Source organism: Myxocyprinus asiaticus, chromosome 3 (assembly GCF_019703515.2).
Source record: "Myxocyprinus asiaticus isolate MX2 ecotype Aquarium Trade chromosome 3, UBuf_Myxa_2, whole genome shotgun sequence".
NCBI lineage: Eukaryota > Metazoa > Chordata > Actinopteri > Cypriniformes > Catostomidae > Myxocyprinus > Myxocyprinus asiaticus.
The window spans coordinates 43,626,023-43,640,829 of record NC_059346.1 but is presented as its reverse complement, the minus strand read 5'-3'; the positions used below and the strand labels follow the sequence as shown (position 1 = coordinate 43,640,829).

At 38.1% G+C, this 14,807-nt stretch overlaps 1 protein-coding gene across 1 annotated transcript in view; it reads left to right on the top strand.

The window, feature by feature from the left end:
- skic3 (SKI3 subunit of superkiller complex) overlaps positions 1–14,807 on the top strand; it is a 60,703-nt gene that overhangs the window by 11,565 nt on the left and 34,331 nt on the right. The window contains exons 14-30 of the mRNA XM_051662729.1: positions 2,440–2,619; positions 2,756–2,880; positions 5,494–5,744; positions 5,867–5,969; positions 6,112–6,294; positions 6,683–6,827; positions 6,926–7,004; positions 7,180–7,241; positions 7,330–7,386; positions 7,476–7,544; positions 7,717–7,791; positions 7,954–8,095; positions 8,170–8,263; positions 10,124–10,201; positions 10,320–10,444; positions 10,777–10,900; positions 10,996–11,220. Of these exons, the coding sequence (XP_051518689.1) occupies positions 2,440–2,619; positions 2,756–2,880; positions 5,494–5,744; positions 5,867–5,969; positions 6,112–6,294; positions 6,683–6,827; positions 6,926–7,004; positions 7,180–7,241; positions 7,330–7,386; positions 7,476–7,544; positions 7,717–7,791; positions 7,954–8,095; positions 8,170–8,263; positions 10,124–10,201; positions 10,320–10,444; positions 10,777–10,900; positions 10,996–11,220 (2,117 nt within the window). The remainder of the gene's footprint in view (positions 1–2,439; positions 2,620–2,755; positions 2,881–5,493; positions 5,745–5,866; positions 5,970–6,111; positions 6,295–6,682; positions 6,828–6,925; positions 7,005–7,179; positions 7,242–7,329; positions 7,387–7,475; positions 7,545–7,716; positions 7,792–7,953; positions 8,096–8,169; positions 8,264–10,123; positions 10,202–10,319; positions 10,445–10,776; positions 10,901–10,995; positions 11,221–14,807) is intronic.

Below are 14,807 nucleotides of genomic sequence, written 5' to 3'. Positions count from 1 at the left end.
TATTTATATAAAACAATAAAAGGTTTGTGCAGTACATTTTCATTACAATAAACTTAAACTTCTATAACTTTTTTTTTCACTTTAAAAACTGTTTTCACTAGCACAATAAACTGCCAAGTGTCTTCTTTAAAAAGTGACCAGGCTTAGATCTGTACTCCCTAGCATTCATGAGTTACAACCGTTTAAGTTTACTCCCAAATATAGGAAGAAAGTAATAATAACAATTAATGTGTTGCCATGGCAACACTATTTAATATATCAAATATCCCTTTACAATTTTACACCAGCAGTGTCTTGGCATTATTCTAAAGAATTTTGAAGCAATTCATGTAAACACAAGAGGGCTATTTCAAAGTCTGTTAAAATTGACTTACTTCCTGCTGCCAGTTGGTGGCGCCATGACCGTGACCCATAATAGCCACATAAATGTGATCAGCCCCCATTACCAAACATACAGCTGAATTTTCATCAAAATCATACAGTGAACATGCCATAAATGTGTTGCCTCGCAATGGCTACACCGTTCGAGATATCAAAAATACGTTCGCAATTTAGCATCAACAATGTCTTGGCATCATGTTGACCAAATTTGGTGAGAATTGCATGAATCACCTAGGAGGAGTATTTAAAAGTTCAGGGCTTGCATTTTTCAAAAAATGCCATTCAATCCAAAATGGCTGACTTCCTTTTGGGCGGAGCTAATGATTGTAATTTTGAAAGTTGTCTGGCTTGATGAGAACAATATATGTAGCAAGTTTGGTGACTGTAGAAGAAACTGACCCCACCGCTTTTGTCAAAAGGTGGTGCTACAGAGCTCCCCAGCCACGCCCATGTGTTAACTTTTTCCCAGGCCTAATGGCCGACAACTCTGATGTGTGTGCAAAATATCATGAAAATTCAAGCATGCTAAGTACCTCAAAAACATGTGAATATACAGAAAAAGGAATAATGACATTTAATGCATTGTCATGGCAACACTATTTAAGATATCAAGAATCCCATCAGAATTTTAAATCTGCATTGTCTTGACATTATTGTAAACATTTTTGAAACAATTCAAGTAAATATAAGAGGGATATTTCAAATTCTGTTAAAAGTGCCACACTTTCGCCAGTTGGTGATGCTAAGACCTTGACTCACAATAGCCACATCAGTGTGATCAGCCCACAAGGCCAAACATATGGCTCAATTTTGATGTAAATAACATGATGCAGAAGATACGAGACACTTCCTGTTTCCCATTTTTTGACATTACTTTATATATCAAATATAATATATATATCAAAAATCTGTTCGCAATTTAGCATCGTCAGTGTCTTGGCATGATGTTGCCCACATTTGGTACCTGTAATATGAATCTCCTAGGAGGAGTATTTCAAATTCCAGAGCTTGCATTTTTCAAACAATCCAAAATGGCCTGTTGGGCGAAGCTTATGGCTGTCAGCGTGAAAGTTGTTTGGCTTGATGAGATCTATATATGTACAAAGGTTGGTAACTGTAGCTCAAAAGGGATGTGCTACAGAGCCCCCCAAACATGCCCATCTTCTAGGTGGCGCTACAGAGCCCTCCCTGCATGCCCACCCCCCACCCCCCAACTTTGCCCAGCCCTAATGGCCGATGACTCTGTGTGTGCAAACTTTCAAGAGTTTTCATGCATGTTAAGTACCTCAAAAGTATCAGAAACCTTGAAAAGAAGAATCCTTAGAAGAACAATTGGGCCTCCGCACTTTCAGTGCTTGGGCCCTAATGGTTCTTAGAAGAACAATAAGGTCTCCGTACTTTCAGTTCTTGGGCCCTAATAATAATCCTTAGAAAAACATTAGGGTCTCCACACTTTCACTGCTTGGGCCCTAATAATAATCATTTGAAGAACAATAGGGTCTCCACACTTTCACTGCTTGGGCCCTAATAATAATAATCCTTAGAAGAACAATAGGGTCTCTGCACTTTCAGTGTTTCGGCCCTGATTACAAAATAAGTAAATACAGAAGCACTGTTATAGTGAAATAAAGCAGAGCCAGATCTGGCATTCCGCTTAAGCAAAACTTGCACATCAGAGCATCTAAAAAGCAATTTTCCAATAACATCTGGCTGACTGTACATGATCCCTTACATAAACATTGACATGGTGATCTGGGAGATTGTTAAGCAAAACAAGAAACTACTAGCACAACTATGTTGGAAATTGGTTGGGTGGAACAATGGTCAGTTATACAGTATGGTGGCTATTGCACAAAAATACTTTTCTGCAGAATGCTGTGATTGACCAATAAGAATTATGCATTCCAGAGATCTGTGTAATCAGTTGAGTTTAATTGTGCTTAATGGAGTCAACAGTAGTTTTTATTTCCCTATTGTCCTACACAACATTGGATTTGTGGTGGTTTGTATCTTATATAAATATATAACAGACTAGATTATGATTTGTTTTGATTTCAGGCTGCTAAACTGGACCCGTGTCTTGGTTCAGTGTTCCGTTTCCTTGGTCATTACTACAGGGAGGTGGCAAAAGACCAGAGCAGGGCTAGAGGCTGCTATAAGAGAGCATTTGAGCTGGATTCCTATGACACAGAGGCTGGAGCTGCTACTGTGGACCTCAGCATGGAGCAGGGAGAAATGGTGAGTGTAGAAATATTTAATTAATCCAGGACAGTCCCACAAAGGATATGCTCTGCTGTCCACTGTGTAGTTGTGCTTTGTTTGAGTTCCTCTTCAGTGGGTTTATTGACTGCATGACATGTTCTATGTGGTTTAGGACTCAGCTTTGGCTGTGCTGCAGTCAGTGACTGATAGAGCCACTCCTGGCTCTGCTAAATGGGCCTGGATGAGGAGCGGGCTCTACCATCTAAAGTTTGACCAGCACCAACAGGCTATTGCAGAGTGAGTGAATTGATTATACAATTTCAGCTATATAAGTGATAATACAATTTGTTAGACTGGCCCTGGATGCTGTGATCAGCAGATATTCTAAAGACCTTATTTAATAAAACCACAATAACGTTGCCAGTTGTTATAATTTAATAATGGGGCTAAAAAAGATGGATAGTTTAGGGCTGTATGAGAGAGTTGATGAAACTGTTACTTGCCCTATTGGGCCAATGCTGCACTGTCACCACATCCTATATCAAATGATCGTGCACATGTGTTTCTATGCTTTGCAAGCTTAAACATTAGATTTTTTTGTGATTTATTAAACTTTTTTTATTTATTTTTATTTTGCTGGTTTAAATGTCAATTAAGTAACGTGATAAACTGTAGTTGGCCAACATAGATGAGGTTTTGGTAAAATTGCAAGAATGGATAGGAGTGATTTGCACTATCATCCATCCCATTCTATCCCAATCTATCCATTCATTCATCGTTATCCATTCATCCCAATCCATCCCCATCCATCTGTTCGTACATCCATCCATCCCAATCCATCCCAATCCATCCATCCATTCATCCTTATCCATTCATCCTAATCATCCCAATCCATCCCCATCCATCTATCTGTACTTCAAACTATCCCTCCATCCCAGTCTATCCATCCATCTATCCGTACTTCCATCCATCCCAATCCATCCATCTGTACTTTCATCAGTGTTCGTACAAGGTGCTTGAAGTACTTGAATTTGGCTTTTCCAAATTTAAGTCCTGGAAAACCCTTGAAAATAGCCATTTTTACCAAGAGGTGCTTAAAAAGTGCTTGAATTATAGAAAAACTTAAAATACGTTGCTTAAATCATTTAATAAATTAAATGTATTTATTTTTGGAAAAACACGACGACAGACCACTAGACCGCTGCTGAAGCTGGCAGCGCATAGACGGCGCTGTCACGTGGCACCTGTTACTTTTGGCAGTGCTGTTCAGAATGGGCCTATCACAATCAATTGTTACTGGAGGATTTTGAAAATATACAGTTTATAGATACTGCTGTGGTGGATTTAACAAGTAAAAATTCTTGCAACTATCAGTTTTAATAAAAAATTACTCTCCAGAGTGAAAACATTAGATGAGATGTAAAACGTTCTGAGATTTGAATGCAGATCAATTGAGGATTCAGTTTTGTTTAGCCGTGTAGCGCACCCTGGTGTAAAGAAAGCTTTGTGTCTCACAAAATAGGTTATTTCTGACAACATTTGGGTCAATATCAAAATATGTTGACAAACATGTCCCTTGACCTTATTAGTCATGAAATAGCTTTCAAATAGCGAAAAAAATAAAATGAAAGGTATCATTCTATAACCTAACCTTTAATGATATGAAATGGCTTGACTATGTTTTGATTTGTTTTTAGAAAATATATTTGAAATCAATTGCCTGAAAAAAAAAAAATCCTTGTCCCCTTCATCTGGTACACTACTTCTATGACTTTTAAAGTTATTTATGTATTTATTTTGTACTTATTTTTAATAAAAGCATTAGTGCAAGGCCGAACAGTGTGCAAAAAAGCAAAACAAAATTATTATTAATAATTTGAATAATTAAAAAATAATGATTGTCCCTTAATTTCATGGCATTAGTGTTATTAATGTAAAAAAATAAAAAAATAATAATGTTTTAAAAATATTTTCAGAGGCTGCTTAAATATGCATATAGTGATTTTCCCCAGCATGTTAAAAAGTTATTATTTCACATTTTAACTGTAATATTTTCACACAAAAATGTTTGGTGTTATACCCCATTAAACCCTCAAAATCTGGTGTTGTAACCCATTTAACCCTCATTAGTGTTAATTTAGTGTTAACTTGCTTCATTTGTGAAACAAAATTAAATAATAAAAGAAAGAACAACAGCCAAGTTGTTCTTTATGAATAAAAATAATGTCAACATGTTACAAAATGTTTACCCTCAGTGTTTATGGGCAAAAACTGAACTGAACGGGAAATTTCAATATTTTGTAAGTTGGAAAGTCAAACGTTTTCGAGAATGACCCATTTACAGTTTGGGTCATTTCCTCACATAAATCTGTTGTGTGACTTTAGAAAACATGGAACACAGCACGAGTCATATGGACTACCTTTTACGGACACAGTTATTCACTTTTGTTGGAAAGCAAAGTGCGTTTTAAGGGAGCACACTACAATAACACATCAATTTCAAAATGAATGAACCAAGAATTGTTACTGAGAATATGTAGTTAAAGATGCACATTGAGATATGTTGTACTTGTAATAAGTGGTATTTTATAAAAATAAATTAACTGAGCGAATACATTTTTTTTAAATTTAAAATTAACAATTAAAGAATTTGCTTTAATGACATCTCGAGCATAGTCCTTGAAAACAAATAAAAATGTGCTTGAAAAGTCCTTGAAAGTCCTTTAATTTAACTTTGAAGCATCTGTACGAACCCTGTTTCATCCATCCATACTTTCAACCATCCATACTTTCATCCATCCATACTTCCTTCTGCACCTACCTTACTTACGTATGTACTCACTTCCATACTTCCGTACTTACTTAAGTAATATTTACCACAATAACCAGATGTTTCTGCTTTGGTTTCAGTCTTCAGGCAGCGTTGAGGGCTGATCCTCAGGATTGGTTGTGCTGGGAGTGTTTAGGTGAGGCATATCTAAAACGCAGGAGTTTCACAGCTGCTCTGAAAACCTTCGCCAAAGCACATCTCCTGCAGCCCACCTCCATCTACAGCCTTTACCAGACTGCTGCCATTAAACAGATCCTGGGCCGGTTTAAAGAGGCCGCTGCAGAGTACAGGCATATTTTAGAGCAAGAGGACTACGTGCCAGCACTAAAAGGTATGCAAGTCTTCTGTATTATTGTGTTACTCTACAGGTTAATAACTGTTTGATGTAGTATTAGAGGAGAAAACCAAAATTTGTACCAATTAAAAGCAGTTTCACTGTGTTTGTATTCTCAGGTCTAGGTGAATGCTTGTTAGCCTTGGCTAAGAGTGCACTGGAGGACTTTCTAGATGGTAGAGCAGTAGACCTGATACAGAACGCCATCCATTATATCTTTAGGTAGGCTGTTTTGTGAGCGTCAAAGTCTACTGGGAAGGGGGGACATTTTTATCATGTAAAGATTGATTGTGTGGAATGTGTTTTAAAGGGTGTCTTCCAGTGTTTATTGGTTCAATCTCTCTCCTCGTGTAAATGTTCTTAGAGCGGTCCAACAAAGGCCGTACTTGTCCTGTCTGTGGAAGTTGCTTGGCGATGCCTGCACCACCTCCAAAACTGTTTCGCCAAACCGGGCCAAAGTGCTGGTACCCGGGGCTCTGTGTGGAATGGAACCACCCGATCAGAGCCATACACTGGACCAGAGATCGCTTATCACTCTTGGAGAAAGGTAAAAGTTAGCACTTTTTTTCTAATTCATAGATGGATTCCTGGATTGAACAAACAGTATTTTGCTAATCATGTCTTAAAGACCCCATAAAATCAAAATTGCAGTTTTAGTCCATGCGTGATGGCTTTGAGGCCATCAACTGTATGTTTTAGTGTACTCTTAGATTTTTAGCAGATTTATGCATTTAAAATTTAGTCTTTACTTTCTCTTCTGGGAAAACAGACCAAAGATATTGATGATCCATCCTGTATTCATGGCATATCCAATTTTTTGTCCAATCAGTTGCTCTCTAGAATGAGAATGAATGAAGATCATGGTTCACAGCTTTGACGTAAACTAAAGGCTGTTTAAAAATATTGCATCAGTGTTGCAAACTTTACTTTGCCAGGTGCTTTGGTCATGCTTTGAAACTGATGCCTGAGGCACCCAGTCTGTGGTGTGACCTCGGCCTGAACTACTACCACCAATCCAGATTGCTCAGCTCTCAGTTTCCTGAAGATGACTCTCTGCCCCTGCTCGAGAAAGCAGTGCAGGTACATGACCAGACCTGGGTTCAGTAGTTCATGTTTTCATGAAGAGGTACATTTAAAGAAAGCTAATGCACTTTTTTTGTTTGGCTCTTTTTTGACAGTGTGTTAAGAAGGCAGTCATGTTAGACAGTGCCAATCACACATACTGGAATGCCCTTGGAGTGGTCGCCATGGCAAAGGGTTAATAATATATGATATCCAGATTCCCTTCTTTCTATACTTTTTTAGTCTGTTCTTATTAATTTTGAAGTTTAACTGGAAGTTTATTTAATAGTAGTGTAATGGCATTGGATTATTCTGGATTTTAAGGATGGGTTAATCTCTGTTAATATTAAATTCAGCTTTTATATTTCAGGTATTGAAAACTTTGCTCTTTCACAACACAGCTTCATCAAATCTGTAAAAGCTGAGCCAAATGTAAGTGCTGAAAAAAAAAAGAGAAAATATGTGGTACCTAGCTTTTGGGATGATGTGAAATGTGCAATGCTTCTTGATAATTTTTCAGAATGTGGTTGCATGGACCAACCTCGGTGCTTTATATCTGAAGAAGGGAAATATAGAGGTAACATGAAGGTTATAAACTCCATTTAACATGTTTTAAAATCATTACATTTAAAGCCACACTAATCATAATTTTGAAATCTTTTTTAGCTCTCTCATGAATCTTTCAAGATTGCTCAATCTTTAGAGCCCCTCTATGTGAACTGCTGGATCGGACAGGTACACCGTAGATCAAACCAAAAGTTTATATAATAATGTATACAACTTTACATTTTAAAAAGTGTTTAAATGATCATTAACCAAGATAAATAAGTGCTAATGTTAAATAATATATATAAGTATTATCCCTTCTTTAGTCCACTTAGTAGATCTAATATCTTTCTCATCACAGGCTCTCATTGCCGAGACAGTTGGAAGTTATGACACCATGGACCTTTTTAGACATACCACAGAACTGAGCACTCATGTATGTCTAGTCACTTTGTCTATGCATATGTGTATATTTAACTTATGCATTTGGTGTACATATGCATTTCTTCTATATTTGTATGACCTCGACATCTTACAGTTTCTTATGTATGTAAATGTTTTGCATAGACTTTGTAGTAACATGTTTATATGATGTTAGACTGAGGGAGTGAAGGGTTATGCATACTGGGTTTGCTCCACACTGCTGGATAAGAGCAACAGAGATTCAGAGCTCTACCTCTATAACATTGTCCAGATGAACGCTGTCTCTGCAGCCCAGGTGGCTCTGAGCAAGTACACAGGTATGAGAACACATGTCAAGTCAACTCATTTTTGTTTGTATGCGGCTCAGTGTACTCTCTCTTTTTCACATCAGAAAGAATTCAGACGGACCCTGACGCCTTCATCATGCTCGGGTACCTGAACACACACTTGCAGCTGAAGAAACAAGCCACTGAGGCATATCGCAGGTTTGGAAGCCTCAAGCTATTTATGTATTTTGTGTGTCAGTTTCTCTGGAATTAGAAAGTGCTTTTAAATTATGACCCATTAACTTCCTAGTGTGCTGCTAGTAAAACAACACAGTTTCTTAAATTCTGTCCAAATACACAAATTCAATTAAACATACAGTTCACTCAAAAAAGAAAATTATCTCGTAATTTACTTATTCCATCCCAGATGCATGTGACTTTCTTTCTGCTTTTTCACTGTACATATTACCAATGCAAATCTCTAGACACGATCATGATTTCAAGCTCGATTACATTTCCTAGTACTTGACGCATGCGCAGAGCGCTAGATGGCACTAGGAAGTGTAATCAAGCTTGAAATCATGATCACCAAGGAGGCATTTTAGTCTGTTCTCCCCCAAAACTGATTGGATCACTTCAAAAGACATGAATTAGGGCCCAAGCACTGAAAGTGCAGAGGCCTTATTGTTCTTCTAAGGATTATTGTTATTAGGGCCCAAGCACTGAAAGTGTGGAGGCCCTATTGTTCTAAGGATTATTATTATTAAGGCCCAAGCATTGAAAGTGCGGAGGCCCTATTGTTCTTCTAAGGATTATTATTATTATTATTATTACACAAGCACTGAAAGTGCGGAGGCCCTGTTGTTCTTCTAAGAATTATTATTATTATTATTATTATTATTAGGGTCCAAGCACTGAAAGTGTGGAGGCCCTATTGTTCTAATGATTATTATTATTAAGGCCCAAGCATTGAAAGTGCGGAGGCCCTATTGTTCTTCTGAGGATTATTATTATTACGCAAGCACTGAAAGTTAGGAGGCCCTGTTGTTCTTCTAAGAATTATTATTATTATTATTATTATTAGGGCCCAAGCACTAAAAGTGCGGAGGCCTTATTGTTCTTCAAAGGATTATTATTATTATTCTTTTTTCAAGGTTCTCGGTTCTTGGGGTACTTAACGTGTGAATAAGTGTGATATTTTGCACACACATCAGAATCGTCGGCCATTAGGGCTGGGAAAAGTTGCAGAGTTGGCCAGTGACAGTTAACAGGTTTAAAATGGGCGTATAAGACGGCCTCTTTAGCACCCCCATTTTCACCTACAGTCAACAAAATTGGGCTAATCACATGGATTTGACTATTTTGGGTCATGGTCATAGTGCCACCATCTGGCAGCAGGATGTGTGGCTCTTACAACAGACTTTAAAATAGTCCTCTTATATTTACCCAAATTGCTTCAAAATTGTTTAGAATAATGTCAAATGCCAAATGCATGTGTCCACAAAAAAATCTTTGTTTGTGTTCTGCAGAAGAACAAAAGTTGCATGAGGGTGAGTAAATGAGAGAATTATTATTATAATTTTTTTTTTTTTTTGGGTGAACTGTCCCTTTAATCTGAAACAAGAAATAAAGAAAGTTAATATCAGTAGTAAAGAAGGCTTTTTTTGTGCGGCAAAAAGGCCATAGAAATTAACCAAAAAACAAAAACATAAAATTTAAAATGTGGGTGCAAAACATGCCTCTCTTTGTTTTGTTTTTGTTACAATATTATTTCATGGAATTTTATTTTAGGCCTAGTTATATTATTGCATAAAACGTGAAAGTTGATGTTCATCTCATTTTATAGGTAACAGGATATCAAATTGTTCATATTGAAATGTATTTTAATGTATTGAAATTGCATGTTTAAAATAAAAAAGATGAAACACTCTTTGTTTTATATAGTTTCTCATAAAGGCAAAAATGGTCCTGAAAATCAGATCCAGGAGGAAAATGTTGCCCCTTAATAAAAATGGTTATTTCTCACACTGATCTAGACCCTATAGGTAACATTTTGTGGATATATTTTGTTCTCTCCAGAGCTGCAGAATTGCTTCACGCATCCCCTCAGACTGAAAAGCTCAGCTTTGCTCTGAGGGGTTATGGACGTGCCCTTAGGTAAAAAACACTTAGTAGAACAATGCTGTCAATTATTTCAGCTGTGATGTCATCAGAATTTACAGTGTATAATAATGGACAGGTGTGTTTTGTATGCAATGTGTGTTGTTCTTAACAGTGATGATGGGCAGTGGAAAGAGGCAGTCCATATTTATTCCTCCACACCACTAGAAGAGCTGCATGATATCACAGGGCTGGCGCTCGCCTGCTTTAGAACAGGACTTCTGCCAGAGAGCATTGAGGGTGAGCTGTCATTGCCATATGAATCTTGTTTAGTGCAGGGTTTCCACGGCATGGAAAACCTGGAATTATCAGGGAATTTTAAAGGCTTGTAAAATCATGGAAATGAATCAAATATTATAAAGTCATGGAGAAGGAATGTAGATAGTGAATTTAAATTTGTCTAGTTATGCTCAGTCTAGTTCTGCCACAAATTGCTCTTTGTCAGTGCAGTCTCTATGAAATAATTTTTTATAGCAATCACAAACGAGTGGTACACACTGGTACACACTTACAATGCTTTCTGCTTGGCTGTGTGTACATTTTATGGGTGTGTGTTTGTGTGCAATTTTAAGCTTATGAGAAAGCTCTTGCGGTTGCCTTCAATGAGAAGGAAAAGGCCTATATACTCACTGCACTGGCCCTATTACAGCACAGGCTGGGCAGCATGGAGCACGCCAAAACTCTTCTCTTCAAGTGGTGAGCCAACAACTGTATCTGCAAGCAACACTTCTCTGCTTCAAAATTCTGCAGCTTAACCTCTCTCCTTTTGGTTGAAATGTTTTTGAGTTTAGTTCATTGCTGAAAGAACCTGTTCCAGAGAGTCTGCAGTGTCTGTGTGCTCTGGGTTTGGTTCATGGTGACGTGAATCTGGCAAGTGCCACGCTCAAAGAGCTACAAAAGCTGGGGGAACCTGTAGGAGGAAATGTGGTGGACTGCTGTCTGCTCACCTGCACCCTGCTGTCTCTGCAGGGTGACTTTAGCAGTGTACACAGGGAGGCTGCTAGGGCTATACACAGGTACTGGTCCTGTGTCATATATAGAGTTACACCATCTCCAAGTCCTAACCTGATACGACACGATAAAGCGAAAAGCAATAGATTAAGTCCTATCTTTTCAATGTTAATCTGAGTTTTTGTTCTAAGGAGCCACGACCTATAGAGTCTGGTTCCGGAAGTAAAAATCCCATAATTTTGTTCCATAGACAAATTGATTTTCAGCGATAACTTATAAACCTTTAAATACAAACCTACCGTTATCTCCAAGGTTGTTCATTGATGGTACATGCCTTGGTTGAAGCCATAGGTCCACTTTATTTCAACTTCATTGTGTAAAAATTGTGTTTAATAGCGGAATTCCTGGTGAACAACTACACTACCCATGGTCCAGAAGACAAAGATCCATCAATCAGAGAACCACAGCCAACAAAGCCTGTGAAACAAGTCCAGCAGCGAGGGCCCAGTTCCATGATGCACTGTGAATGATGCAGTCGAGTTGGTATCTCTATACCCTCAAACTACATACAGTATATAATTGCATATATCTGAATATTTTGCAGTAAACTTAAAATATATTGTTTCTATACTTATAATCAACACCCGGGCATTGCGCGGGACCCACCTTTGTGGTGGTAGCTCGTGAAAGGGACAGTGGCACGCTCCTTCCCTCCGTAGTGCTAGGGTTTACTCCTTGGGCAAAAGTGAATAACCCTTGATCCTTCCATACTAGGGTCACAGTTGTTTATATACTTTTATTTTATTTTGGATTTTGTTGTTTTTTCTCTCTACTGAACTTGAGTTTGCTCATCTTCTTATACCATCACCGTCTACCTCTCAGTAAGTACCCTGAGTAGTTAAAGTCCTAGCTTCCCCCTGCTACTCGTAAAATACGACAAAAGAAGGTGACTTGTTTGCCGTGAGTTGCGACCCGTGTCGGTGGAGGAAGAGATCCTGGCTCCTGAGAAATGTGGTTTGCTGCGGCTTCCATTATTTCAACACTGTGATTTGGCTCCTACTTCATCTAGACGGGAGATTGGAAAGATCCGATCCAATCAATCGGCTGGTCAAGGCATGCCCTGGTAATACTATGTGATAAGTTAACATCAGCTATGTTTTCAGTATCCTCAGAAGGCATTGGCTAAGGGTCAATCGAGTAGATGGAACATCTCTCGTTCTTTGTGTTTGAGTATACTTCTCTATATACCTGGTGCATAATCTGCAGGATTTCTGCGGCTCTGTGCATCCACTTGTTGGACTCCAGGGTGGGTGGGGAGCAGAGATGATGAAGCATAATACGCTAAACATGGCTACCAAACACATACCTAAAAAAAATGACTTTTAGACCTGGACATGGACTGCACTTCTGAGAATCAGTGTGCTTCTGCATCTTACAATGAAGATTGGCCAAAATTTTTATTTTTGAATCTGCATCATCAGATATGCCAATCACAAAGCTATCTCTTTTCGCCATTCACAAGGGCATTACAGGAATAGCTAGTACCGTTAAGGAGGTGAAGAAATTGCGATCTGCCCAGATTGTGGTGGAATGTTGTAAGAAGGCTAATTCAGAGAATATTCTTCGTGCCAATTTGTTGGCTGGACTTGCTATAAAGACTTCTCCACATCTAACACTCAACTATAGCAAAGGAGTGATATGTACCAGAGAGTTGGATAATGTAGATGAAGAAGAAATTTAAATCTCAAGGAATGATGTATGTGAAAAGAATAACAATCAAACGAGAAGATTGAATTATCAAAACTGGCACTTACATTATTACCTTCAATAAACCTCATCCTCCAGAAAGAATCACAATCGGGTATATGAGTGTTCCAGTGGAGTTATTTATACCAAATCCACTGAGATGCTTTAACTGTCAAAAGTATGGGCATGGTCAAACAGCTGTAAGAATAAGCGTGTCTGCTGCAATTGTGGAGAGGAGGACCATGACAAAGAAAGCTGTCAGGAGCCACCCAAATGCTGCAATTGTGCAGGATAACATATGGCTACATCAAAAGAATGCTTGATGTGGATTAAAGAGAAAGAAATCCAGAAAATAAGATGTACAAAGAAAATCAGCTATAATGAAGAATGCAAAGTGGTCACTGTGGCAGCCTCTTTCATTGTAAATAAAACTTTTTATTCAGTAGATTGCCAGAGAGATTTGACCTGGCTGCAAAAGGATAAACCACAAACTGTCAGTAACAGTAAAGGTATACCTCTTCCTAGATCAAAGAGTGCAGGAAATCAGAATGAAACTACATCAACCCATAGCCAAACCAACCAGAACTTACAAACAGAAAACCAAATAATTAACAAGAATTCTAAAAAAGCAGGATGTTCACAATCATAAGTATCACAAGATGAGAATACGAAGACAAAAGCAATCAAAGATGTCAAAATGAAAGAGAGTGGCCATCACAGTAGGAGCCACTCACCAAAAGGCAGAACTAGGGGTAATATCCCTATTCTCCCAACTTAAATATGGATCACACTATTATCCAGTGGAACTGCCGTGGGCTCAGAGCTAACTTCGCAGAATTGCAACGATTAGCTGCAATTATAAATCCACTTGCCTTTTGTCTACAAGAGACGCAGTTGTCACCTGATACTACCCTTTCTTTTAAAAACGTTACAATTTTAAATTCTTTTGGTCCAAACAATAGACGTGCTTCTGGTGGAACAGCTATTTTAATTAGAAATGATGTGCTGCACAGATACATCACACTAAATAGTAATTTACAAGTAACAGCAATTTATATTACCCTCCAGAGGATTTTCACAGTATGCTCCATATACATTCCACCGGATATGACTATAAAGCATCAAGATCTGTACAACCTTGTGGAGCAGCTTCCTTCCCCCTTCATACTTATCGGGACTTTAACAGCCATAATACCTTGTAAGGTAGTAATAAGTGTAATACAAAAGGCAAGAACATTGATGATTTTATCAACAACCATGCCCTGTGCCTTTTAAATGATGGGTCTCAAACCTATTTACACCCTGGACATGGTACCTATTCAGCAATTGACCTCACCATCTGCCAGCCTGAGCTACTACTAGATCTCTCATGGAAAGTGTGGAATGACCTCTGTGGAAGTGACCATTTTCCACTAATCTTGACCTTCAAAGGAAGAGGAGAAGTACCAAGCATACAGAGATGGCAACTAAAAAAGCCAACTGGTATGACTGTCAAACCTTATGTTATGAAAGATTCAGTGCAATTCCTGAGGATGATCCAGATCCTATACATTTTTTTACCAGTATTTTAATCTCCATAGCAAATGATACCATTCCAAAAACTTAACCAAAAAGGAAATACAAACAATTGCCAAGAGCGGAAGAAAGCTGAAAGAAGATTCTAAAGAAGTCCATTAACGGAAAACCTCATCAATGTCAAAATAAAGAGAGCTCAAGCACGTAGAGTAATAAATGAGGTGAAGAAACAAAGTTGGAGACAATTCGTATCCAACCTGACATCAAAAACTCCAACGAAAAAGGTTTGGAATCTGATTTGAAGAATGAAAAGCAAAAACAGTGGACCTCTAATTCAACATATTAAACATCAAGACTCAGTCTTAACTACAAAACAAGTAATTGCAAATAT